This window comes from Castanea sativa, chromosome 2 (genome assembly GCF_040712315.1).
Source record: "Castanea sativa cultivar Marrone di Chiusa Pesio chromosome 2, ASM4071231v1".
NCBI lineage: Eukaryota > Viridiplantae > Streptophyta > Magnoliopsida > Fagales > Fagaceae > Castanea > Castanea sativa.
The window spans coordinates 45,012,587-45,040,563 of NC_134014.1; the positions used below are offsets into that span (position 1 = coordinate 45,012,587).

The 27,977-nt window shown below is 34.0% G+C and overlaps 4 protein-coding genes across 5 annotated transcripts; 2 read left to right on the plus strand and 2 right to left on the minus strand.

Moving 5' to 3' along the window:
* Positions 1 to 214: 214 nt before the first annotated feature.
* Positions 215 to 5,181, plus strand: LOC142623615 (patatin-like protein 2). 2 transcript variants are annotated; one of them, XM_075797054.1, is made up of 7 exons: positions 215 to 571; positions 3,289 to 3,381; positions 3,457 to 3,638; positions 3,769 to 3,961; positions 4,074 to 4,235; positions 4,370 to 4,669; positions 4,760 to 5,181. In XM_075797054.1, exons 1-7 carry the CDS (start codon positions 416 to 418, stop codon positions 5,060 to 5,062), a joined length of 1,389 nt encoding a protein of 462 aa, XP_075653169.1. In that variant the 5' UTR covers positions 215 to 415; the 3' UTR covers positions 5,063 to 5,181. The 2 variants fall into 2 exon arrangements, with proteins under 2 accessions (XP_075653169.1, XP_075653168.1); XM_075797053.1 differs by lacking the exon at positions 215 to 571 and adding an exon at positions 2,467 to 2,781.
* A 1,022-nt stretch (positions 5,182 to 6,203) lies between these two features.
* On the plus strand, positions 6,204 to 8,973 carry LOC142623616 (patatin-like protein 2). The gene is made up of 6 exons (XM_075797055.1): positions 6,204 to 6,426; positions 6,944 to 7,125; positions 7,294 to 7,486; positions 7,591 to 7,752; positions 7,894 to 8,199; positions 8,457 to 8,973. The coding sequence occupies exons 1-6, from the start codon at positions 6,313 to 6,315 to the stop codon at positions 8,679 to 8,681; spliced, it is 1,182 nt and encodes a 393-aa protein (XP_075653170.1). The 5' UTR covers positions 6,204 to 6,312; the 3' UTR covers positions 8,682 to 8,973.
* Positions 8,974 to 14,785: 5,812 nt separating this feature from the next.
* On the minus strand, positions 14,786 to 21,770 carry LOC142623617 (peptidyl-prolyl cis-trans isomerase CYP40-like). The gene is made up of 10 exons (XM_075797056.1): positions 21,349 to 21,770; positions 19,947 to 20,447; positions 19,643 to 19,730; positions 19,483 to 19,535; positions 18,396 to 18,500; positions 15,957 to 16,032; positions 15,655 to 15,692; positions 15,466 to 15,537; positions 15,266 to 15,361; positions 14,786 to 14,966 (listed from the first exon to the last, which is right to left on the minus strand). Exons 1-8 carry the CDS (start codon positions 21,517 to 21,519, stop codon positions 15,484 to 15,486), a joined length of 1,086 nt encoding a protein of 361 aa, XP_075653171.1. The 5' UTR covers positions 21,520 to 21,770; the 3' UTR covers positions 14,786 to 14,966; positions 15,266 to 15,361; positions 15,466 to 15,483.
* A 3,606-nt stretch (positions 21,771 to 25,376) lies between these two features.
* LOC142623618 (peroxidase 10-like) lies at positions 25,377 to 27,294 on the minus strand. Its single transcript, XM_075797057.1, has 4 exons — positions 27,030 to 27,294; positions 26,410 to 26,601; positions 26,098 to 26,269; positions 25,377 to 25,913 (listed from the first exon to the last, which is right to left on the minus strand). The coding sequence occupies exons 1-4, from the start codon at positions 27,243 to 27,245 to the stop codon at positions 25,504 to 25,506; spliced, it is 990 nt and encodes a 329-aa protein (XP_075653172.1). The 5' UTR covers positions 27,246 to 27,294; the 3' UTR covers positions 25,377 to 25,503.
* Between the last annotated feature and the right edge of the window lie 683 nt (positions 27,295 to 27,977).

A 27,977-nucleotide genomic window follows, 5' to 3' on the forward strand; every position in this document is an offset into this window, starting at 1 on the left:
AACATTTTTACAATATTTTTACAATAAATTTTAAATGATAAATTGTTATTATTGAAATAAAAAAAATAATCTTAATATTATATTCAAATTTAAACTAATAACAATTAACTATTTATGATTTATCTATAAAAAATATTGTAAAAATAAATAATTTATTGTAAACTACTTTCCCAAGTCTACACCTAAGCAATAATGATGAAAACATTCTCCACCCCGCTTACTTTCCCCAGTGTAGTAGACTGTAGACACAAGCTCTCCTCCACAACAAGATTCAAGCCCAAAATTGCCCAACTTCTCCATCTGTAACAGATACCTCAAAGTTGACCCCAAAATCTTCAACTTTTTATTGTTATTTTCATTTTTATCAAAATTTTCTCGAGAAACATTTTTTCTGGGGATACAAACTGGGTGGTGAATGAGAATGATGCGGAGAGCGTTGGACATGTGGATGCCGGTGAAGAGGCAAGTTTCAATTGTGTTGTGTTTGGTACTTTGTGTAATATCAGTTTTACTTTTCCTTCTCTCGTTGAGCAAACAAAGTCAGATTGAGTTGAGGCCCACGATACCCAAGGTAAACAAAATATCTACATTTCGTTTATATTATATTCTTTTTGGAAATTTTATTCATTATTTTGGATCTTCGAGCGGCTTGTGTCTAGTGGCCGTTGCCACTGGAAACGGTGGATTGCGGACACGTGTTGACACAAGCCATTCCCCTTGGAGTTTTACCTCATCTGGTTTCTAAGAAAACGCCTCTATTGGGACTTATTTTTTCCCTTATATAATTGCATTTTCGTGTAATTTATTTATTTAATGTAAAATAAGTCAATAAAAATATTTTATACCAAACGGGCGAATGAGTTGGGTTAATCGGGATGTAAGTCAAAACAGGTCATTTGAATAGGGTCAGAAACATGTCGGTTAATCAAAAGTTGTGGGTTAGTCGAGCTGACTCGTGTTTTTGAATTTTTGTTTTTTTAAGAAAATAATATATATTTGCCATTTGAAAGTGACGCAGCAAATTACTTGATGTAAACTTTGAATTCACTACTCATATTAAAAATGAACTCAGCTAAATAAATTAATACTTGTTCAATAATTTTAAAATTATACAAATCTCAATATAATTAACCAAAACAAAATAGCATAAAGGATAAGTAAAACAAATACACAAGTTTAATTTCTGCACAATATCAACATTTCAAAACATAAAATAAATTAGAAATGTCTTATTGGATAACTAATTTGATAAAAATTATAAGAAATTTACAATCTTTAAAACTAATTTCATAATCTATTATCAATTATGCTGGACTCTATTTCAATTTGAGAGTTTGATTGTTTACTTATTTATACATGATCTCTTTTATGAATATCATGTTATTATTAAGCAACACACATTCTAGGAAATATCATAATTTATTTTGAAAAACTGTTTATTTTGGATATGAATTGTTATAAAATAAGTCTAAGCATTCATAATTTATCCTAATTTCATTAATACTTTGGCTTCACTTTTTTCACACTTATGAATGTTTATTATGCATGTCTATAATTTGAAATATATGTTTTTTAACTATATTGTAACTAAATTATCATGGCATGTACTTTGTTATTTGATATCTAAAATTTTTTACTCATTATAGAATGACTCAACCATTTATCTTTCAATTCATTTACATGCAGTTATGTAAAAGTCTTAGTTGTTTCCTTAAAATTTACACAAATAATTAAATCAATATTGTCTTTTTTTTTTAACCAAAAATTAAAAAAAAAAATGGTTTGGGTCACTAGTTGGGTCGGGTTAACCCGCAAAAAAAGGGGTTAGGTCACATGTCAACTCATTTTGCTTTGGGTCAAAAAAAATGAGCTGAGGTCGGGTCAGCCGGCGTGGTTACAATCAAACATATGAGTAAAGGGGAGGTTTGTTCTTTCTTTTCTTTTTTTCAAAATAATTCCAGTGATACAAATTTCCCCTAATAATTGATGTGGACTGTTGCTGTTATTACTACGGAACAAAATGATAATGGTGGTGGACTGGACGATATGAAAGTGGTTTTGCTTATGTTGAGAAATATGTTATGAAAATTTTTAGGCTAAAATATTGTTTCCGTCCTTAAACTTTACTAAAAGTTCATTTTCAATTCCTAAACTTTGCAAAACATTTTATTTTTATGTCCTTTCATCTATGTCGGTTAGTTTATCACTTAGAATATTCTGCCCATTAGAGAGGTGATCAGCATGAAGTTTGCAAGTGATGACATTAGATGCCTTCTCTGTCATGAGTGAATAGACTGCTGTGCATCTATTCACTGAGTGCCCTGTTGCTCAAATAGTGTGTTTAAAGTTGCGTTGGCCTATAGTTGTAAGATCTAAAAAGGACAAGCTGGTGGGTTGGACTCCTCCACCTGGGATAGTGAAGATTAATTTTTAATATTGCTATAAGAGAGTCCTCGGTCATCCTCATGGCAGTGTGTAGAGACCACAAAAAGAGGTGCTGCAGATTTGGGTTGATATTATTGATCCTGGAGATGTTTTACTGAAGCTTGTGTAGGTTTATTTGCAATCCAGAAATTGTGAGAGGAAGGCTACTCAATGTTTGTTTTAGAGGGTGATGCACTTAATGCGATTGATCGTATTTGCAGCTCCGCCTTTGTGCTACACTGGTCTATTGCTTCAATCATAGCAGATACTAAGCTTTTGTCAAATTCTCTCTCTTTCTGGCAAGCTTCCAATATTATTAGGACAAGTTATTCCCTTGCTCACTCTGTTGCCTGCTGGGTATGTTTTTGTAAAGCTTAGGGGAGGGATCCCCATCTCCTCAATTTCGGATCCAGCATTTAGGGAGATGGAGTCCCTTCCCCTGTTTCTTTTTCATGAATATAGTGTCATTATTCCTCCAAAAAAGAAAACATGAAATGACATGGAACATGTGGAATGTCATCATTAATGACATGAAATAGCGACCATGAGATATTGCTCGTTAGTCTATACACCTATTTTTCCCATTCCACTCAATACTGAGACTAGAGGGCTTGATGAGATCAATGAATGTCCCTACAGGTTTATAGGACTACAATCTAAAAAGATATATACTTTATTGTATTGACATGTGTGTGCCATGGAGTGCTTTCAAGTGTTCTGAGTTCTCATAATATCTAAAGTTTGAAGTTGATGTGGGTATGCTTGATACACAACATTAAGAATGATCAACTATTATTAATTTGCTAAATGACACTTCAATGTCAAAAGCTCTATTGAATAAAAAGGGCAATTGGTTTTGCGAAGGGAAAGATGGTGACTGTGTTGAGCATTGATGGAGGTGGCATTAGAGGGATTATTCCAGGAATTCTACTGGGCTTTCTTGAATCCAAGCTTCAGGTACTTCACCAACCATAGCCACCTCTTCTTTTTTTATTTTGTTTTATAATTTTTGTGTATCTATGGTCTGTTTAGGAATTGGATGGGCCCAATGCAAGAATCGCAAATTATTTCGACATAATTGCAGGGACAAGTACAGGTGGGCTAGTCACTGCCATGCTTACAGCTCCAGACAAGGAGAACCGACCCATGTATGCTGCAAAGGACATCACCAACTTTTATTTAGAGCACTCTCCCAAGATTTTTCCCCAGAACAGGTAAAATTTAATGGAATCACAAAAAAATCAAAGAACCTTTTCTTTCAGTTTTCACCATTTTTAAAAGGAATTCAACAAATAGTAAATGCTATTATTTTTTACTGAAGTTGATTCTATGCTATGAAACCAGGCACAAAAATTTTGTGGGTTCAGTGACAAATTTGTTTGGTGCCGTGGTGGGGCCCAAGTACGATGGGAAGTACCTACGGTCATTGACAGACGGGTTACTTGGCAACCTCACCTTGAAACAGACCCTAACAGATGTGATCATTCCAACCTTTGATATCAAGCTTCTTCAGCCAGTGATTTTTTCAACCTATGATGTATGAGTTTGACAATAATAAGCAGGCTGGAAAATTCATCGAATCCTTGAAATTGTGATCCCAATGTGAAGTTACATGGTCACAACTCTCAATCAGTATATTTTTTGTACAGGCAAAACTGAATGACTTAAAGAACGCCAGGCTGGCAGATATTTGCATCAGCACCTCTGCTGCGCCCACTTTTCTTCCGGCACACTACTTTGAGACAAAGGATGCTAGCGGAAACACTAAGAGTTTCAACCTCATTGATGGTGGGGTTGCTGCAAATAATCCTGTAAGTGGCTAATTTGATAATTTAGAGGCATATTTGGTTTTCTAAAATTAGCAAATTGGGTCATCCTATAGAGCATTTCTTAATTTACTTTAAAGAAGTTGCCTTTTCTTATATATTGTAAACTAAATCCACAGACAATGATGGCCATAAGCCAAATTTTTAAAGGGAGATTTAAAAATGAGTTTATGAGCATAAGAGCAATGGACTACAGCAAGAGAATGCTTGTTTTGTCATTGGGCACGGGTGCGGCAAAGCATGAAGAGAAGTACAGTACTACAGTAGCCTCAAAATGGGGTTTGGTTAATTGGTTGTATGACAATGGTGCAACACCATTGCTTGATGTATATGGTGATGCAAGTTCTGATATGGTCGACTTTCATGTGTCCACCCTCTTCCAAGCCCTTGGTTGCAAGAATAACTACCTTCGTATTCAGGTACCAGAGGACTGCAACTACCTCATCTATTCATGACATAATTGATAACCATATGGTATTGACATTTTCTTCGGAAAAAATGAACCATAGGATGACACATTAACTGGAGATGCCTCAACAGTTGATGTTGCTACAAAGGAGAATCTGCAGAGGCTTGTGGAGATTGGGAAGGAATTGTTGAAGAAGCCAGTGTCAAGAGTGAATTTGGACACTGGTAGGTATGAGGAAATTGGGAGTGAGTGTACTAATGAAGAAGTTCTTTCCTACTTCGCCAAACTGCTTGTGGAGGAAAGGAAGCTCCGGCAAGACAAAAATTTTTTTTTTGAGAAAAAGCTCCGGCAAAGACAATTGAGAGTCCCCAAGGAATATAATTTTGGTGTGATGAATTATTAAACAACCTAAACCACCCCCCTCCCCCCACAACACAAAACAAAAAAATTGGTAAATGTGTTTTGCTTGACTCCAGCTTATTCGACAAGCTTTTTAGCTTTTATGTACAATTTTTTTTAAAATCTCACTCTTTTAAATTACAAATACACTTTAATATTAAAATAGTTAACCGACAAGCACATTTTTAGTGAAAGACAGTTAACCGAAAGCTAAATAAGTTACGCTCTGTTTGTTTCAGCAATGATGTTTTCTAAAAATGAGTTATTTTCTAAAAAGCATTTTCTATAAAACTATCTCATTTTTCAATGTTTGGTAACAACTTTAAATGAGTTGAAAAACAACTTCATAACTTCCCTTATTTAGCTTGCTGTGAAATAGAGTTGTTTTCTTAAAAAATTTAATGAAAAAAAATCCTCAAAAATAAGCCATGCTTTTTATGTTGACCAAATATAGTTTTCTTTTGATTCATCTTTTTTTATGCTACTAAACACTGAAAAACAAGAAAAACTATCTTTACACAAGGTTTTCTATTGAAATAAACGAAGCGTTAATATCAAATCTAGAGTCTTGGACAAGCCAGCTTATACATGACCAGTGACTTAAATAAGCTAACTTGAAAAACTATAACCCAAGCATGAGTAATAATAGCGACTTAATTTTTAAACCCTAAGCATTTAATATAGGGGTTATGTTAGCAAGTGTTTTTAAGATATTTGTCATTAAACTATTTTAGGAAAGTTTTGATATCACGTTGAAGAGAAATATTAAAAGTTATAAAACAAAAATTTTAATTACTTTTTTTTTCTTTTTCCATAAAATTTTTTTTAAAAATGGTTCCTAAACTGTTAACTTTTTCCTTAATATAAAGGAAAGACTCGACCAAGTGTATTTTAACGAGACCCATTAGCAAGATTTAGGAATTGAAAAAAAAGGATGACAATATGTTAAAACAAGAGGATGACAATATGTAAAATTCTAAACCCATGTCACTCACAGAGAGAATAATAAGATATATAGCAATTGAAAAAGTCCTATCCATGCGTGGGCCATGCAAAAGTGTCATATCTTCTTTAATTTTGTCATAAATATGCGAAGTTGAAGTTGAGCAGAGTATGCTTTTTGTTATACATACGTACTTCCAAGTATCAATTCTGCTGTTTATGCAAAAATTAATTTTAATATCAAGCTAATAGTAATTTTGCAAGAGTCTAGAGGAAACTTCAACATCTAGAAGCTAGCTCTTTCCAATCAAAATGGCTTCCTCTTGTGCAAAGGCAAAGATGGTTACTGTGTTGAGCATTGACGGAGGTGGCATTAGGGGGATAATTCCCAGCACTCTCCTCAGTTTTCTTGAATCAAAGCTTCAGGTACTTACCCATCTATTAGAGCCTGATAAATTAATAAATATGTCAAAAGTTTAAGTTAGTAGAAAATGATAAATTTAATTAATTAATCATAATTTCAACACAGTAACCATTACGTATATTAATTAATTTGAGTTTGTAGGGAATTATCATGTTTATAGACATCAGTTGAGTTATTTGAGTTGTATTTTTGGATTGCATTTTTTAGGAGTATCGTTAATTAACATGGCCATAAGATTTTACCTTGCAATATTATGTGTATATAAATTCTAGAGGATTATCAATAAAATATCATTAGATATTATTTTACATGTAGAAGGCTGGACTCTCTTGAAAAGTGTATTTTATTGAATTTGTATACATTAGTTCCCTGTCGAAGCAATAGCAACCAATTTTTTTTATTTTATAAAATGTTCTAAAGGTTAATTACTTTTTCTCTCAAAATTTTTTGTGCATATCAGCCACCCCTTCTTCCTTCTTATTTTGTTTCAAAAGCTTTGTGTGTCTATGGCCTGTGTAGGAATTGGACGGACCCAAAGCAAGAATTGCAGATTATTTCGACATAATTGCAGGAACAAGTACAGGTGGTCTAGTCACCACCATGCTTACAGCTCCCAATAAGGAACACCGTCCCATGTATGCTGCAAAGGACCTCATCAATTTCTATTTAGAGCACTCTCCCAAGATTTTTCCCCAGGACAGGTAAATTTTCAATGAAACCACACAACCAAAAAAGCCTTTTTGGTTTCTTTTTTAGTTCAACCAGAACAGGTATATAAGTTTTACCAGTTTTTAGAGGAACTCAACAAATAGTGGGTACCATTTTTTTTTCATTCTTTCTTTCTATTAAAGATGATTCTGTGGAACCAGAAACACAAATCTTTTGAGTTCAATGACAAGCATGTTGTGTAATATGAGGGGACCAAAATATGACGGGAAGTACCTGCGGTCATTGACAAACGAGCTACTTGGCAACCTAACTCTGAAAGAGACCCTAACAGATGTGATTATACCAAGCTTTGATATCAAGCTCCTTCAGCCAGTGATCTTTTCAACCAATGATGTATGAGCTAGTACGAGTATTGCATTAATAAGTAGGAATATTTATTAAATTTTTGGTATTGTGACCATTACGTATTGTTCCAACTGGTCTATGTTTTTGTACAGGCAAAGAAGAATGAATTGAAGAACGCTAGGCTAGCAGATATTTGCATTGGTACCTCTGCAGCACCCACTTTTCTTCCAGCACATTACTTTGAGGTAAAAGATGCGGAGGGATACGCTCGCAGTTTTGATCTCATTGATGGCGGAGTTGCTGCAAATAATCCAGTGAGCTGATTTGAGAATTTAGGGCATCATTTTGTATTGAAGCTTGGAAATTTGGTTATTTTGTGTAACTTTAATTTCTTGATTTATTTTGGACCACCCTGGCAAGTTCTCTAATTTATTTTATACTAATTAAATCTACAGACGATGATGGCCATAAGCCAGATTTGGAAAGAAATTTTGAGGCATAACATTGAGTCACATGACATAAAACCAATGGAGTACAGCAAGAGAATGCTAGTTCTGTCACTGGGAACAGGTGCAGCAAAGCATGAAGAAAAGTATGCAGCTGCCACAGCCTCAGCATGGGGTTTGTTTAGTTGGATGTATGACAATGGGGCAACTCCATTGCTCGACGTATATGGCGATGCAAGTTCTGATATGGTCGACTTTCATGTGTCCACCTTCTTCCAAGCCCTCGGTTCCAAGAAGAACTACCTTCGTATTCAGGTATAAAATGATCGCAATTATTCATTTTTTATAGATAACAAAGGATTTGAAACCTTGGTAACTGTTGTTTATTATAAGGACAAAACAGTTTATTTTTAGCATAGGCGACATTCAAATATGAGTTTTTTATTTCACAATGACAGATGTATACAATTGACTTAATTGGAACCTACTGGTGACTACATTTATTAAATCCATTTGCGAACATTATCAGTATGTAAATTATTAACAAATTTTTGGTTAAATATGAACCATAGGATGACACGTTAACAGGAGATGCCTCATCAGTTGATATTGCCACCCCGGAGAATCTGCAAAAGCTTGTGGAGATTGGGGAGGCGCTATTGAAGAAATCGGTGTCAAGAGTGAATTTAGATACTGGCAGGTTTGAGAAAATTGGGGGCGAGGGTACTAATGAAGAGGGTCTTACCTATTTCGCCAAATTGCTTGTAGAAGAACACAAGACCCGACAAGAAAAATGAAAGCTCTCGAAGTCTCTCCTTTTGATCTAAAATATTTGGATTGGATGCTTTGATTGAGTATTAGAGCTTTATTTGTGTGTTAGAACTTGAACAAGATAGAGAGGGGATGTTCAAGAGTCTCACATTGATTAGGCGTTGGCATTGGTTTGATTATATAGACCTACTCTACCTCTTAAGTACTTCAGTTATGGCTTGGATGCTTTGGTAAGATTATTACAGGTATTATAGATATGGGGCTTTCATAATGTCTTGTCCTATTTATTTTATGAAATAAGAGAGGGAAATTTTGCAATCTTGGTTTTTATTTATCCTTAAAAAGAATCAATATTATCATTTTATAATTATTGAGACATTTTTTGGTACAATTTTGGAGGCCTTTTATTCATGTAAATTTAAATTTTTGGGGTAGGGGGCCTTAGTCCTAGACCTAGAGTTAACTCTATTTAAGCTTTGCTCTTTTAATAGCCAGTTTACAAGGCTCATAAGTCATGAAGTCCTAAAAACAAAAAGCTCATAAGAGGAAATAACACTATAAAAGCTCATAAGCCCTAAAAACAAAGTCTTGCATTGTTTTTTTTTTTTTAATAGAAGTCATGAAGCTTATAGAAATTTTGAAGTTTAAAAGACCGGTACCATACCCTATAAATTAATAAAACTTAGAACATCAATTCAAAAAAAATTAGAAGATAAAAAATATCGATTCTAAAAGTTAGATGAATAGTCAAGAGTTTTATAATTTGACTTCTTGGTGTTTCACTCATAATTCATATCCTCCCGCTTTAGTTATCACTACCGAATATATATATATATATATATATATATATATATATATATATATATATATATATATATATATATATATGAGTAACTTTTTGTGCAAATACAACTCAAATTTGATAATTTTTTTTTTTTTTTTTGGTAAAGGACAGAATAAAGTTCCAAGCTATATATATCAATGGCCAAACTTATCACTTTAACCGTTGCCGTCCCTTTTTCAGGAGGCAACGGTAGTAAAAATAATGGACAAAGAATAAAAAATTTTAAGAATATAAAAAGAGAATACGTTGTGATATGAATCTTATGATTTCCAAGCCATTTAAGTCCATGGGAATTGCTTTAGTCGAATGACTCGAATCTAAAGGTACAATCTATATCTAGCGTTCAGGTTGCTTTTGTACCACTACCGATTAAGCAAATAGAGAGCATGTTTCACGTTCTACTCTGCGTGGGCTCAACCATGACAAGGAAGATTCGAAGCTCTATGTTGTCAACTTCACACGTGAAGTAGCAACTGTGGAATTCTATGAAGTTGTTAACATCTATCTTGAATGATTGGTGATATTCTTGATCAAGTCTTTGTGAAGTATTTCTCGTGATAAATATTCGAAGTTAGATTAAAGTTGTTCCATGCATGAATGATTGGTGATATTCTTAGTAGGCATTAGGCAACATTATTGAAAGTGATATTCTTGATCAATTTGTTAAAAGACACTTCGATAGCAAACTCCCCCTTTTGAATGAAAATAGCATGAATGAAAGTGATATGCATGTTTATTTGAACATATATGGCATTTGAGACCAATTTGAAAAATTAAAAACCATTTATTTGAAAACTAATTAGTCATGTGTGTGTTTGTTTCTATAAATAATATTAATAAAAAAAGGTCATATTTTAATGTAAGAAAATCCACAGAGAAATAATATTTCCATTATATTGTGATTATCTACTAAGGTTTCTATCACATAAATTTTTTTTTTAAAGTAAAAATTCAAGTTATGAATGGAATTTGTTTACTAATTAAGAAGTATACTACAATTTGTGTGTGTGTGTGTGTATATATAACATTTGTGATATAACTATTTCCATACTAAATTGCTTATGCACATTTTTATGGAGGATAAATGATTACAATAAAAAATTTAAAATTGAGACTGTATTATTGTTTTTCTTTTCTTTTCTTTTCTTTTTTAAAGGTAACAATAGTGTTATAAGTTTGTGGGTTCTTATTTTGGATAGTACTCGGGTCCAAGTAGAAACAAAGACCATGAGCCTCCAAAAAATTATATTTGTTGGTTGATGGACTGGGCTTAGTTCACAGCAGCTATATTGGGTTGATTACAAACCAATTTGTGCACAAAATCTAGATCCTACAACACACACATAACCATACATGCAAACATATACATATTGTAAAATAAATGGCTAAAGAATGGTAAGGAAATAAAGAAAAAGCATGTGGGGACGTCAGGAATCTTCAAAAAATAAAGTGATGTCATTATATTGAATTTTAGTACATTGAACCCTACTTTTCACTGGGATATGTCACAAGATTCAAATAAGTTCAGAAGTCACAGACTTAGATAGCTCTTTATAGGCTTTCAAGACTTGTGATGTTTAAATCCCTTTGAATCTAAGTGTATCCTCTAGTACTTATCTCAGAATCCCTTACAATGTTTTTCCCTTTTTTTCTATTCTCTGAAGTTTAAAGGAGTCTTTTTAAGGCTCTTTTCGCTCTGATTAATTGTTGCTGAATGGTTCTTTCTGATGGCTTGACCCCCTTTTATAGCAACTTCCTGAGATTTTTGATGTGTCATTAATTCCTTCCATTTGTTGCTCTGGGTACTAAAATCAATGTTATGTCAGCAATATTGATGGTTGGTCATTTCCTCATTTTCTCATTACATTCTTTTTTTGAGATTTCCTCTCAAAAAGTCCTTAGCTGACCTTCCTCTTTTAGGACTCCTGGGGGCTGACTTTTAATCTCCATTCCCAAAGCTTCTAAAGAGACCTTTTCAAACCCCTCCTTTTGGTTGCTCCACCCTTTGTCCTTTTCTCTAAATAGGCAGATTTTCCCTTGTCAAATTGAAAGATCCCCAGCTACTTTCTTTCATGGTTCACCTTCGTACATTTCCTGAGGTACAAGGCTTTTTTTTTTATCAAGTGTTGATTCCTAAGTCATCGGCTTTTTTTAAGTCATAAGCGGCTAATGGAACATGCTTATCTTCATTCCTTGTGTCCATAAGTATGCTTCCTTAAGCTGTCCAAATCCCAGCTAATTCTTTCTTGCATTTACCAATGATCCCCCCTAGTTCTAGCAATCCCGATATATCCTGGTCCAGGGTCCCTAGGAGTTCTTCTCACAAAGGCTGGATCGAGCTTTTTTTCCTTTTTCTTCCTTCTTTAAGGCCCAAGGCTTACCCATTCATGAGTTTGGGCTTCCTTTTACTCATTTTAAGTGGGCCTTGACTGACGAGTTGGGCCTTCCTTATCTTTGAGGCCCCTTAGTTTTAAATTTTAATACTCATAATATTTTGGACCTCAACAAAGTTCTAAACCATAATTTACATTGATAAAATATGTTTTTTTATTCATTTATTTTTTAATAAGATTTAACACAGCAGAAAGAATAGCTTATTAACTATATCAACAAGAAAATTTTACAAAAGAGAAGACAAAAGTCCAATTATATTATAAGTCAAGTAAGGAGGGGGTCGTAAACTTGAAACAACTAATAAGTATAAGTTACGGCTCATCCCCAAAAAAATAAAAATAAAAGTATACGTTGAGGGAGTTTTTGGGTAGCCCACCCCCCGGCACACACACACAAATGTGGCTCATTAATGTAAGAACATCTCCATGAACATTACCATATTTTTCTTAGTATGATTAGGGAATTCACAAATACGACAAACTTATTCTATCCTCCATTCTCCCTTGGTTATCAAATGATGTGACACGTCAACCTACCAACTAACAAATATGCCAGATATGTTCTATTGTATAAAAATTCAATGTTGTAGTCAGAATTATTTAGAAAATAATTTTGATTTCCTTTTGCTATATAACTGTCAAACGACATTCCCCTTCCTATGTACTTTAATAACATAGGGTGAAGTTTGGTTTAGGCACAATACGATTCGGACACATAACTAGTTTTAGGTGCATCACAACATGTTCAATACAAAAAAGCATTGGAGACGAGCCAAATTCAATAACACATGCATAGATCACAAGAAAGATATATAGACTTAAAAAAGAAATAAAATATAAATTGTCCTAAAATTATCATTTTTTTAAAATTTGATATAAAAAATTTATTCAAAAATAATCTAAGTGTATGTGTAAAGTTCCCTCTCACATACTTGAATTTCGGCATTTACTCCCCACCTCACAAGTACTTGTATTTATGGAATGATTATCACAAAATGTGTTAATAAGGTTATCAATATTATATCCTTGAAAATATGTGACGCGTTAATGGAAGGTGCAAGGTACATGTTAGTTGATATTGACTCCACCGAAAATTTGCAAAGGCTATTAAATATTGGGAAGGACTATTGAAGAAGCCAATGTCAAAAGTGCATTAGGTACTGGTAGACTAGAGGAAATTGAGGGCGAAGGTATTAATGAAGACTCTCTTGCCTGCGTCGCCAAACAACTTGTGGAATAGAAGGAAGCTCCGGCAAAAACAATGAAACGAACTCCAAGAATATAAACTAATCTGATTAATTATATACTTTTTAGAGCTTTCTGATCATATTTCGTCCTATTCTAAAGACCAAGGAGGAGTCACAATATGGTTAGCTCTTAGCATCATAATAAAATTTTCTGAATCCAACCATTTGCCAACCAAACAAAGCAGGGAATTTTCTAGTTGAACTTAACAAACCAAATTACGTAGGTCTTCTTTCTCAAAAAGATAAAAATAAAAATTACATAGGTCTTCCATCACAGCCCCCAAGGAAGCGACCATATGATAGGGATGCAAGACATAACAGCCGGCAAACTTTACCAGCTGCCAAGCGCCAACACAAGCTGCACAGCTTGCAATTGCATGCAAAACCAACAGGCATGTATGTGGACATCTCATGTAGAGACTCGGTAAAAACAAAGCCATTCTAGGAACCTTCAAAAAAAACAAAGCCATTCTAGGAAACTCAAGAACTCATCCAAGCACGCAAAAGAAATTTTAAAACGAAAGCTGGATTGGAAATCTCATCCAAACAAGATGTTACACATTAAAATACAAGAACGTTAACATATAAATATATGGTAAAGAAAAGCCTCCCGAAAGTTTCCCATTTATGCAAAAGAGCAAATGGAGTCATATGGTGAAGAAAGAATAGAGAATCAATCACACAAACCGAAGAGACCCACGAGAAAGCTCTGGCGGCACATTAGAGGCTAAGATGGTTGAACTGACTAAGACGAAGGAAGAACTGAAAGGAGCCAAGGACAACGTCATGCAGTCATGGCTAGACTCCAAGCTTCTCATTGATGAGCTTGAAAGACTGAAATCCAACCTTGAAAGTGCCAAAAATCAATCTACAACATCAAATATTATTATCTCAGAGCTTGAGTCACAACTAGGGAGCACCAACGCATCCATTAGAACCAAAAAGGAAGAAGAGCAGAAGGCAACAAAGATGATCAATGAAATAAGCCAGGCTTTGGATCGAACACGTGAAAAGATTAAAAGGCTCAAGTTGGATATCAAAGAAGGACCACAAGCAAGGTTAAAGCTGAAACAAGTCCTGAGTGTAAAGAAGCAAACTCTTCAGACATTGCAACTCATGCTTCAAGCTAACAATTAGAGTCAGAAGCTTTGGCAGCATCTGCAGCTGAATCACTTCACTATATTGAATGTTCAGAAAAGGATGATACCATTATCCAACTCAGTCATGAAGAATACTATGCCTTGAAAAGAAGAGCCGAAGAAGAAACAACACTTGCAGATTGGCGTGTTTAAGTGTCCATGGAACAGAAGCTTGTTGCTGAGGCAAGCCAAAACTTAGCTTTAACAAGAATGAAAGATTTCAACTCACACAGCAAATTGCAGAGAAGGGGACTGCACGAGGAAAAGAAAATATGGGATGGATTCACAAAGAGGAAGGCAGAAGAACAAGTTCCAAGTATCAAAGTGGGAGCTTCAGTCAACAACAGATGGAATACTTCCCCTAAAGCTCAAGCCAAACTAACTAAATCTGATCAGGGGAAACCACCACAACAGTTTGGAAGATCAAGAAGTTAAAATTGATTTAACAATAGAAAGTTAATTAAGAAGAAGAAACTATCAATTTTGCATAAATTAAAAGGCTTTGTATGAAAGATAACAAGATTTTTTGGATGATTCAGATGAATATTGTATGTAGCATTATGGTTCAAGCAAGAAATAATGTGCTATAAGTCTAGTTTAACAAAATCACAAAAATTGGTTCAAGCTAGAGTTTTCTAATTTGTCTCCTCAGAAGATCGGGCAACCCATTCTTGTCCTCCAACAAAGCCTGAAATAGACCAAAGCATCAAGGTTAAGCAAAAAGATTAAATGCAAACAATTTCAATAAGGCAGGCAGATTTCCTATTCTGAGCAATTGGCTGAATCTGATTATTCAAACCATCAAAAGATTCAAAACCAGTGCACTGTCACAGAAGTTTTCTAGTCCAAAGAAAACGGAAAAGAAAGGAAATTTTTGACAGATACAAAGACCTGTCATTTCATGTAATCAATAATTTGTTCTTGTATTTCACAATATGGCCATATAATCATATGATAATAATCACATAAGGAGCAGAAGATTTGTACCTGATGTTTCCTAAAGCCAATCAATATCTGCAAACAAAAAAGCCTGAACCAGCTGACCATATAACCTAACAAATGCCCATCAATTCAAAGCCAATCCTTCCAGACAAAAGGGAAACCGTACATCAGAAAAAACAAATGGGAAGTTACTCTCAAAATTAAAAAAATGAAGAGCAATTTTCACCAAAATGTGTTTAGCATACCAGATAGTGGCCAGAACTCTATTGGAACATTCTAGAGTAAGCTTTCTTTTCCTGATCACGTCTATCAGCAATCTGTAACCATCATGAGCTTTCAAAACTATGTCCAATTGGAAATTTGTAAAGAAAGAAAACACAACGAACCATTACTAAAGTCACATTTAAACAATATAAAATGTGAAGTTCATTTACCTTCTTCCGTGCAGCAGCAAGCTCTTTCTTTATTCCTCCTGAAAAATGAAAAATATGGTGTACAGTCAAGAATTTACCCCTTTTTAACAATATCCAATTCAGAAAAACTTTTCTTGCTCCAAGTCAAACTCAAAACCTTAAAGCATAACAATTTGTTCATTTGCAAGAGACAACTTGTTCATTGTGTTAAATCAACAGGAAGAGAAGAAATTAGTCTTCATGTCACATTCCAGCATCTAAATTCTACATTAGAAGACTGCTCATATTAAAGAAAGGAATGTCAACCATTAAAAGTCACTAACCATCATTTGGTTCCAATTCCGAAGCCTTCTTGAAGCTTTCAACTGCAGAGTCTATGTCATTTAATGCCATATATGCCTGAAATTGGCAAGACCATAATACAAATATTAGAAATTACCAGCAAACACACAGAAAGGACCACAATGGTGCAGGCAATATTTTATGACAAGTATGAGCAAGCTTTTGGAGGTGATTGGTAACCTATGATGCACGGACACGGACACAACACGGACACTGATACGGCGATATGGCAATTTTTATAAAACAAGGACACAAAACGGCGTGGACACGGCAATTATATAATTAATTAAATTTTATATTTAGGCATATTTTTAGACATAAAATACGTTTATGTCTAGAATTTAAATTATGTAAGAACTACAAATAAGTAAACTAACACTCAAAGTAGTACAATAATACACATAAAATGTTTAGAGTACAAACCAAAAGTTTAAATAGGCTACATTCAAAAGCTACCATATTCATTTTCAATTTATACTTTCAATATTCATTTTAGTAAAATCATCTACAATATTTAAGTTTAACTTTAATAAATTAATAAAACTATAGAAATAACAACATTATATTATACGGCAGTAACAATTAACAACATTATATTTAGCACATAATGACAGTAACAACATTACATTATATTCCACTCTCACACAGTGACAATGAGAGTGGGATTTTAAAAAAAAAAAAAAAGCACATTGTACTTATAATAAGTGACTATTTATAAGTAACCCATTCACCCAATGACCCAAACGTTACCAAATGACCAAATATCTATAAAAAAAAAAATAAAAAAAAATAAAAACAAACAGAGAGAGAGAGACCTGACGTTTATGGAGGTCGGACCTGACGGCCACGCCGAGAGAGAGAGAGAGAGAGAGAGAGAGATCGGAAGGGACTGGGCACGGCGGCGACGTCTATGGAGCTCGCTGATCGGCCTGATCTAGCTCCGGTGATGGACAGAGGGCAACGGCAGTGGGCAGAGGTCAGAGGGAGGGTGGGTGGGTTGAGAAGTGAGAAATTGAGAATCTGAGATGTGGGTTTCGGTCTGACTTGAGAATCTGTGATTTTCTTCTCTTTTTTTTTTTTTGCACTGCTGGCGTGTCGGATGTGTAAGCGCCGTGTCGGAGAAGCAAAAAAAAAAAAAAAAAAAAAAAAAAACACTGCTTGGACACTGGAGTCCGGCGAATCGTACCAGTTTCGGTGTCCAATACATGTCGGACACCGACACGATGCCAAAAATGGCGTGTCGGTGCAACCCAGTTGGTAACACAACCAATTTATGATTTGTAAATCACTTATTCTAAGTCATTTAAGTAGAAGGAGTTGTCTTTGAAATTGGCTATGATATAACTGTATAAAAAAAATCCAAAAGTTCAAAAATTTCCATCAAGAAAAGGAAGAAAAAAAAAATCATGAAACCAGTATCATCCCATCATGTACAAAACCAGCAAGTGAGATAAGGTCTATATCTATAGTCCAATTATACTTTTTTTTTTGTGATAATTTGATAATTACAATGGGAGAGGAGAGATTTGAACCCTGAAACTCCATTGAAAACACTAGGAAGTGCCAATTGAGCTACAAGGCTCTTGGCTATAGTTCAATTATGCATATCAGACTCTTGTATTTAAAACTCAAGCTTATATTCATGGTGAAAATAAAATAGTTGACAATGAAACTGACATTTGACAAAAATCAAATTCCTTAATATCTTGAAACCAACATAATCATACAAGGCCTTCATGGTATAAGCAATAAGAATCCAAGAGGCTTGTAACTCAATTGGCACTTCCTGGTATTTCTAATGGAGGGGTCCAGGGTTCAAATCCCCACCCTCAACTATTGTCATCTAGTGATTCTATCCGGTTGGGATACCTGGCTTATATCCTAGCGACCAAAGTTCAATCCCAGCAATGGAAATGATACTTTCCTTTTTCTTGATAGATTGAATTAATACTTTCCTTCTTATCTATCTATCAAAAAAACAGAAAAAAGAACCAGTGGTTAACATGAAACCGAGGTTGCTATATTCATAATTAAAGCATTTACGCATACCTTAAATGTTCTTAATATATATCAAAGATAATGTCATTATTTTAAATATAAAAAATTCAAAGGTCATTTGAATAAATGCTCTTTTAACTCCACATTTTAGTTGCCATCATCATGCCTTGACCCCAATTGTATAAAGATGTGCTATTACTATTAAATGTCAGCTAAGTTTCTAAATTTAAGAATGCTCACTGTACTTAAACTTCTTCCAATTCAAATTGCGCATGCAATGTGAGTCATTAAATTAATAAATATTATTCTCACTAAAAGTTACTATACTCTATTACATCAAAAGGGGGGCAGGGGATAATTATCAATATCAGATAAAATATAAGAAGAGAGAGACAGAGGATAAACTAGAAGCAGACACTGACCTGACCTTGGCGAAACAAAGCTTTCACATTATCTTCCCCATCACGCATTGCAAAGTCTGTGTCCAGTAATGCTCCTTTTAGATCTCCTAATTTCAGTTTACAGGCCTAAAAGAAGAATGGCAAACATCAATTAATAATGTAAAGGCAAAGGAACCTTAGTAATGTAACAAAATTGTAATCCCATAACAAAAATATGAAATCTATGAGGAAAACCAATATAATGAGATATCACCCCATATGTGTGTATGTGCGGTGTATGTGACTATCCAAGGCAATTGATCTGAACGCTACAGCATCTAGTAGAACTGTAGATGGTTAAGATATTAGCTCCTTCACAAAATAGAAAGAGAAAGCAACTAACCATCACTCCAAAGGTGAGAAAATAGCAAAATTTGGTTGGAACAATTGTGATAACATGTTACATGCATTCGAACAATAATCAATTGTCTGGTTGTCAACAAAAACAAAAAAGCTTTGATCAAAGCACCACGAAAAAGTAAAATAACAATCTTGATCTTTAATAACAACCAACTGTGTCTATTAAGTGGTAGTACTAACACGAAAAATAAGATCAAAACTTGAGATTCATAACCAAGTCAGATGATAGGATCAAACTAAACTAGGGGGGTTGATCAAAGAAATTACAAGAGATGATAATCAATGGATATTTGAGCTTTCATTAGAGCTTCAAACTCAATAAAAGGGTGCAAAATCAAAACTTTCATTGACAGATGTTCTTCTAAACAGCAAATTCAATCATCAAGCAGGTTATTTATGAAGTGTCACTATTATATATTCAATACCAGCGCTCAAGTTCACCAAAAAAAAATTTATCAAGTAAATAAGTCCATCTTGTCTTAATACAATTTCTAACGTTTTTTAATCAAATAATAAATGATGCTTGATCTTGCCAAGAGCCTTGTAGCTCAATGGCATTGCTTGGTCTCCTTCATGAGGAGAACCAGGATTTGAATCCCCCCTCCCCTACTTGTTGTAACGATTAAATTTTCAAAAAAATAAATGTCTAATATTTCTAGATAATGACTAAAGGATGCACTATAATCAAGTGACAAATAAGAAAACTTACAGAACTATTTGTAAATATCTGAGACTTTGTCTTCCGCAAGGAGGAACTTTTCTCTGTGAAGTCACAAAGATAAACTCATCAGCTGGACAAAGCAAGCAATGAAGCAACTTCAATAACACATTATTAAAAGATGTGATCACAAGCAAAAATAGAAGTTCACCTTCATCAATGTCATCCTTTTCCCAACATACATCCAAGTAGCGTAAAGCTTTACGGTACTTTCTAAGAGCCGTTTTATGGTCTTGCTTCTGCATGTGAAGAAGTCAGGGAACATCATGTTAACAGAAGAAAAATAACCCCTTTGCAAGCAAAAGGAAGCCAAAGATTTATTTTCTGTGATATTTAAATGTATGCACAGATCATTTAAATGTCAAGCATATGTACCATGTATTTTACAATTTTCCTTTTCAACCAAACAAAGTGAATATAAATGTCAAGCAGAAACACAATTCGACATCATCTACCTTGTAGTACTCATTTCCAAAACTCTTGATGTCCTCTACAGCCTTCATCCACCAAGAAATTTCATCTGGTTTGGTGTCAAGGTCAGCTGGCCAATCCGGATAAGAATCACCGTCTTTAAAGAAGTTAGATATTCCATCATCTGCCCCCTCAGGAATCTCTCCACAATCCACAATTACAACATTTTGAGAAGGAATATCACCCTCTTCAGTAGTAACATGCTCAGCCGAACGAACCACTCCCATTCCTTTGATTACCCTCCCAAATACAACATGCTTTCCATCTAGGTGAGATGTGCGCGTTGTAGTAATAAAGAACTGGGATGCATTGGTGTCAGGTCCCGAGTTAGCCATAGATAGCATGCCTTTTCTCTCGTGTTTCAACTCAAAGTTTTCATCTTCAAATTTCAAGCCATAAATCGATTCTCCTCCAGTACCATCCCCAGCAGATATGTCTCCACCTTGGATCATAAACCCTTTGATGATGCGATGAAAACTAACCCCCTGCATTGAAGATTTTGCTATATAATTAACAAAAAATGACTAAGAATTGCAAAAGACTCAAAGATAACCATATGAACTACGAAAGTAGAGTACTTTGCAACATATCAAAATGAGTTGATTGGTTTCTTAAGCGTTACAAGTAGAGTTTATACCAGTTTTAAATAAACTTTCAAGTGTTACAACTGACATATGCATAAAGTTTTGCATAAATAAACCCACACTCATACTCAAATCACCACCCCCTGTACTCTAAAAAATAAAATCATGCACAAATAGTTAATCCTTCAACTCCGTCTATGTCTATGCTTAGTGTCATACACTTCGTTCACAGAGGTTGAAGGCATAAAATTTAGTCACTCTATTATGAATGGTCAATCTGTGGAGGATTCATATCCGACCCCCAAATATATTATCAATAGTTAATCCTTCAAAAAAAAAATCAAAATAATAATAATAAATACTGATTACAAAAAAATGCATTTGTTCCTTAAAAGTGGTAGATTTCTCGAATTATTGTCAGTTATTATCCATAAATAAAATACCAATGATAATTATGTTTAAAAAAAAAAAAGTAAACAAATTGGTATTGAAATTGAAAATTTTGGTAACACAAAAACGCAAGGTATTCATCTAGGATGCACGGACGCGGGAATTCGGTAACACGAGCAATTTTTGAAAAATTATAACATGATACGGCAGATAGAACACCGTTACGACACCGACACCGGTACGACACGGATAACGGATACGGGCACCCCAAATGAAATGTCCATGCATCCTAGGTATTCATATCACAAACAGAAACAATGCGTTGTTGTTTAAACTATGGAGTAACAGAGTAAAGAAACAAAGCCAAAGGTTTAAAAAGAAGAAAAAGAGGGAGGTGTGAGGTAGGTTTGACCTTGTAGTGGAGAGGAACACCGGTGTGAGGACCAATGCCTTTTTCGCCGGTACAGAGAGCCCTGAAATTCTCGGCGGTTTTGGGAACAACATCCTTGTACAGCTCTATCACTATCCTTCCTTCTACCTCTCCTCCTATGCTTATGTCTAGGTAGCACCGAGGGTTCACCATTTCTCTCTATCTCTCTCTGTCTCTCTCTCTCTCTCTAAAACCCTAAAAGTCCCGCTCTCTTTTTCAATTTTTGAACTCTAGTCTTCGTCGATGATCGCGCGTGCCGCCACACAAAGTCACAATATCTCTACTCTATAGTCCCCACCACCACCGCTCGCTCTATATTACTAATAAATAAGGACCGTACCGTAGTAGAGCCTCGAGTCTCAACCACTCTCGGGGGCTATATTATTGCTAAGATACGCGGCGGTGTGCATCGTGACCCCTTTTCTGCCTTCTTTATAATTCTTTGGATACCCTGATCTGACGTGCCTAAGTTGTTCGTGTTGTTTGTGTGATCAACCACTCGTAACCGTGTGATTGTCATGTGTCATTCTAACCGCTTGTTCTACAAGTACAACGAAATCGTACGACTCAAAATAAAATAAAAATAAGATTATTAATCAGAAAAGTAGTGTTTTACACTGTTGGTCTTAAAATGGCGTGTCACTAATTAGAAATGGGTAATTTTTCTCTAAACAAAATAAAAATGGTTTATTCAAAATTTAGTTATTAGTTGAAGGGCAAAACTTAGGTACAGTACCTTAGGGATAATACTTTAAGTTTCTCACTTAAAATTTTTTCTGTCAAATTTAACATTACAAACTAACGGCGTTAAAACTTTTTTTTTTTTTTTTTTTCCTTCTTCCTGTTCTGTAGATGGCTTCTCTTCCAAATCCAAAAGCGTGTTCTTCCAATCCACCATGACCCTTCTCTTCGAAACCCAAAATCCAGAAAAAAGAAAAAAGAAAATCTCATATCTTTCTCTCGTTCTCTCTCGGCATTTGTATGTTTCTTTTCTTCTTTTCTGATCTATGATTCTTTCTTTCTCTCTCGGTGTATATCTGTTTCCTTTCTTCTTTTTTGATCTATGATTCTTTCTGGTCTGTTTCCATTCTTCTTTCTGATCTATGATTCTTCTGGTCTATGATTCTTTCCTTCTCTCTCGGTCTGTGTATCTGATTACTTTTTTTTTTTTTTTCCTGATCGATGATTCTTTCTTTCTTTTTTTGGGTTCTGGGTTTCAAAGAGAATGGCCATGAGTTTCGAAGAGAAGGGTCATGGGTTTCAAAGAGAAGGGTCATGGGTCTTTCTTCTTTCTGATCTATGATTCTTTCTTCTTCTGTTTTTCTAACCAATGGGTCTTTCTTATTTATGATCTATGATTCTTTCTTCTTCTTTTTTTCTGATCGATGATTCTTTCTTTTATTTTTTTATTTTTATGATCGATGATTCTTTCTTTTCTTTTTTTCTTTTTTTCTGATCGATGATTCTATGATTCTTCTAGTCTATGATTCTTTCTTTCTCTCTCGGTCTGTGTATCTGATCCTTTCTTCTTTTCTTTTCTTTTTCTTGATCGATGATTCTTTCTTTCTTTTTTTTTGGGTTTTGGGTTTCAAAGAGAAGGATCATGGGTGGTTTGGAAGAGAAAGGTTTTGGGTTGGGAAGAGAAGCAGTTTGCAAAGGAAGAAGGAAAAAAAAAATTAGGACTTGCAGTACAGGAAAGGAAGAAGGAAAAAAAAATATAGTTTTAACGGCCGTATGTTTGAATGGTTAAATTTGACAGATGTCAAAATTTTAAGTGGGGAACCTAATGTACTGTACCTAAGTTTTGCCCTTAGTTGAAACTCATTAATCATGTTCATTACAATATTAAGACATGTTTGGTAAACTGTAACAATAGTTACATAGGAATAAGAATAAGTATTATAAAAAATACAAGATGTTGTAATGTAATAATTTATTTGGTAACAACACAATAATAGAACCTTGAAGACAATGGAATGAAAGTATTTTAAATCAAATTTAAAATATTTTTTTAAGAAATATTTTACTTATAAAAAAATTTTATTTTTTTAAAAATTTGAAAGAGAGATTAGTTATTTATTATGTTTTATGTTTTTTTTTTTTCATAATTGTTATGTGTATATAAAAAGTTTGTTTATTTATAAATATATTAATTTTAGAAATTAATACACCTACTAAGGAATAACTATTACATCCCTTTTAGAGATGAATAATTATTCCTCATTTTAAATAATAATTATTCATAAGGAATGACTATTCCCTATAATAAAAATATAACCAAACTATTGAATAGTTGTCCCTCAAAAAAAAATATTGAATAGCTTATAGTCTACCAAACGTGCCTATAAGTTTCAAGTAATAAAATTTGTAGTACATTTAGTATTTTTCAACCCAAGATAAGAGTGTTGTAAAAATTTTGTGATATTCTGTTAAGTCTTTAGACTTTCTCTAATTGAACCCTAATTTGGATTTGAAATTTCTTTAGATGTTAAATGTAGATCAATTTTCTACCAAGCACCTTTCTAATTGAACCATAATTTTGTGTTTAACAAATTGCTTTTACTTATAAATTTATGAATCTGAACTCAGAAAAAAATAAAGGGGTGCAATTAGAATTTATTATATTTTTATGTAATATTGACAAAATTTATATACAATTCCAAATGTGTTGTACCTTATGTTACCAAATTGAATTCAATCGCTTGATTATATTATCCAATGAAGCAAAAATAGTGTTATCTTTTCTAAGGATAATTAAATTCAACCATGTGATTCATTGATCAATATAAGTATATAACTATGTGGTTGAATTTAATTAGGAAACTTAGGTTGCCACATTGAAGGAGTTGTATTTAAGTTTTATAGTATTATAATAGTACGTACCTCACATTATTTAGCGAGCGAATATACATAATGAGTACTCTAGATTACAGATTCTCTCAAAAACTTAAGTTATTAGAAAATTATGAATTTAATCATTTAATCATAATTCTAACACTCTCTCACATGTGAGCCTAAAGATAGATGGCGGAGTACAACAAGTTTGGATGTGCAGGCTAGTATTCCATCACAATATTTCCCTAAGGAGTAGGTTATAGACTTGAAGAACTCTTTCTAAATTTAGTTTTCTCTTCAAGGGACTTGATCAATTATGGCCGGATATGAGTCTTTAAGTTTCTCCCTCTGTTTTTTAATTTCTAAAAATAATAATAAATATAAAATAAATATGTTGACAATAACTAATTGTTGAAAAATTATCAATAAACCCAATTGATTAAACCAAATTGTAATGTTTCTAATATTTTATCACAAAATAAAATATTGTAATGACCACCTTCAAAAATAAAAACAATATGATGTTTTCAGTATATTTTTTATATTATGATTAATTTAACATCATTTTCATATATTTGCATCATTAAAAAAAAAAATTTTTTTTTTTGGTAATCGAAAAAAAAATATAAATAAACAAACTTGTCATCTCAATAGTCTCTTCATCTTTAAGCACTTTTGAAAAAAATGCATGAAAGTTTGTTTCGATATAGACGTTGTCCTTGGAGGGAAGGGAGGCCAAAGACGCAAGATATTTTTTTCAAACGCGAACAATTGACTTGTTGGTGCTTTGAGCCAATGTGGCTAACACCACTAGCTTGCAACCGATTATGGAGCTGTCAATCATGACCGACCGGCTTAATTTCAACCTTACATGATTATTCCATAAAAGAATGTTCGTTTAGCCCCTTTATTTTTGTCGCAGAAGAAGATCCACTCCCATTTAAATCCTTCAGTTCCCTCTAATTTTTAATTAAATTTATGACATGTTGCATTTGCTTGATTATGTGTTGTTTAAATGAGTTTATTTATTTTTTAAATGCCACGTCTCATATGCATTGCATCGAGTTGCGAAACACCCTCCCTCCTCCCTCCCTCCCTTTTTTTTTCCCCTCTGAATTTGCTTGTGTCTTTCTCCTAATTAAAATCTAATATGAATTAAGTGTAATCAACTGATGCTACTAGTACAACCAGAGTTATTCCTTTCAACATTTATCAAAGGTAGCTTACAGACCAGCATTTTCTACGCACTAGTTACAGCTTTTCAACGCTTTTGAAGACCATCTATATCACATACACAGGTTTTTAGTTCACCACCCTACAGTTCTTCCTAATCTCTCCACTTTGTCCAGTAAGTACACCTATGTTGGCCATCTTCACCATTGATGCTCCGAAATCCTTGGAGAAAAAATAAGGGAACTTGCTGTAGTAAGTGACCAGTGAAGCAGTTTTATTGTTCCCCATAAGAGCTTGATCTGACTGAAGTAGCCCTGAGTTGTTCACAAGGTTTGTGTAATAGCTATTATCAAATTTGTCCGAAGTGACTGGATCCAAGGGAGCTAATGTTGTGTCAGAATCAGCTTGGTTTGGGCATACGCTCTGCAACTTTTGTAGGAGGGATACATCAAGTGTTGGATCAGGTTTACCAGACTCAGCAAAGTCGAAAAGCCTCGGCTTGAATGTAAAGCATTGAGCAAAACCAATAGTGTGCGCACCTGTAATTAATGAGCATATGAACTAATGAAAATATTTTAACTAGAATAGTGGTTACTACATCTTATATTGTTACATTCCAAAAGCAGGAAATTTTCTTAATGTAAAAGCATGCAAGCTTATTTTGTAGTTGAAGCAGAAAAATGGCAAGGTGACTGTTATATACATGAAGTCTATGTTGCACACCTGATAGCAACACTAAATCCTTTATATCAAGACCCTTTGAAGTAAATTTTGAAGTGATATTTTCTAATGGCTCAAAGGGACTTGGCAACTGCTCATTAGCCGCACTCTGACTAGCTGTTGTGCCATCTCGGCGACCCAAGGGTACAGCCCAAAAAAAATATTGACCTCCAGCCTGAGAAAAAACATAATGAAGGATTAAAATAAACACACAAAAAGAACAAAGAGGAGATACATATAGGATCATAAATGGATATTATAGGAATTGAATGGTGATTCTTAATAATTTCAACGAAGTATATAGGACTTTCTTACAAGATAAACAGCTTCTCTTGCTACAAGAGTCAGTATATCAGCACAAGAAACTGTGGATGGGCAAGCTTTCTCCAAATTAGCCTTGATTGTGTCGATAACCTCAAAGCCTCTAGCTGATTTTTTGTTAGGCGATGCATTTTTCTCCCCCGTAAATGTGGTGGTGTCATCAAGTAACAATGATCCATCACATCCCTTTGACCAAAAATGAGAAAACAATTTGCAGTTAGTTTCTAAGAAATGGAGTCAAAACAATTCATATTGCTAACCGGTAGTATAACAAGCAGCATTAGGACTAATTTAGTAATTTCCGTTTGTACTTTTTTTTTTGTACGTCTTATATATAAGCTTGTCATAGTACATCTAAAATGAACACATGACATTATATATATGATAAGGGTCCAGCAATGAAGGGAGTATGAGTTGAAATTCCAAGTGTGAGATGATCATTATAAAGTTCCAATAATCTCTAGAAGTCAACAAAATTCTTATATCTTTCACTCCTGCTAATTACAAACCATTTCAGTTTGTGACTTCTAGTGACTACTTTAATGGGGATAGCATAGCAATGAGGGTGTTTTACAAAAATTAAACAACTAAACATAGCAGGATAATAGGTTTACATTAACAAAGCAATCGTGGAAGTGAAGCCGCAAGAGTGAGGCTGCAATCCTAGTATCATTTGCAATGGCTGACCAGACAGTTTTTCGAACAATATATGTCAGATTGGGACAAGTGGAATCATAGAATTTATAATCAAGTTGGCAGGATACAGGAGGACTTAGGATCAAGAGGCAAAATAAGGCCACAAAGAAAAGTTTGTAGGGATTTTGATCCATATCTTAAAAAGTGAACAAAGTATGTAAATGCTCACTAATGCTGTGTGACAATAAGTTGGAAGTACAAGCAATATATAAACAGGAAATCAAAGGACAACGCCTGCTAATTATCAATTAACTTTCGGGAAGAGTGGCAGATCCACTAGGGTTGTCCCTATCAGTTAATTAAAGTTTGGTACAATTCCACACTTCTGTTAATGGGGGAAGAACTCAGCTAACCCCACTTCCTTGAAATTAGAACTACTAAAGTGGCAGGATGATGTATTTCACTGGTACTAAAAGACCACTATTAGATGATTATCAACACTCGATAGTTGACTTAAGTGTCTCCACGCGAAGAAATTTGCACTCCGAGCATGTTCTCTCTCCTTCTCTCTTATTTTCGATTTTGATGTAGATAAAATAATTAAATAATTCTTAAGATCTCATGATATCAATAAGATTATGAGTTCAAAACCTCTAGCCAATGTCTTGGAGTCACTCTCATAAGATTTCTCACTGTAATACATTTCAAATCAATCATCAATCAAAATGAAATCAATGTTTGTTAAATGTTGAAAATAACATATGATTAATATTGTATTGAATTTATCAGTAATTCATTTTCAATGTAAAAGAAAATAAAGTATTCATTAAAAAAAATTATCTTTCATTTTGTAGCAGTGGCGACTCCAGGATTTTTATTTAAGGGGTCAATAATGGCAGAGCCATGAATTTATTGGCGGGGGAGGC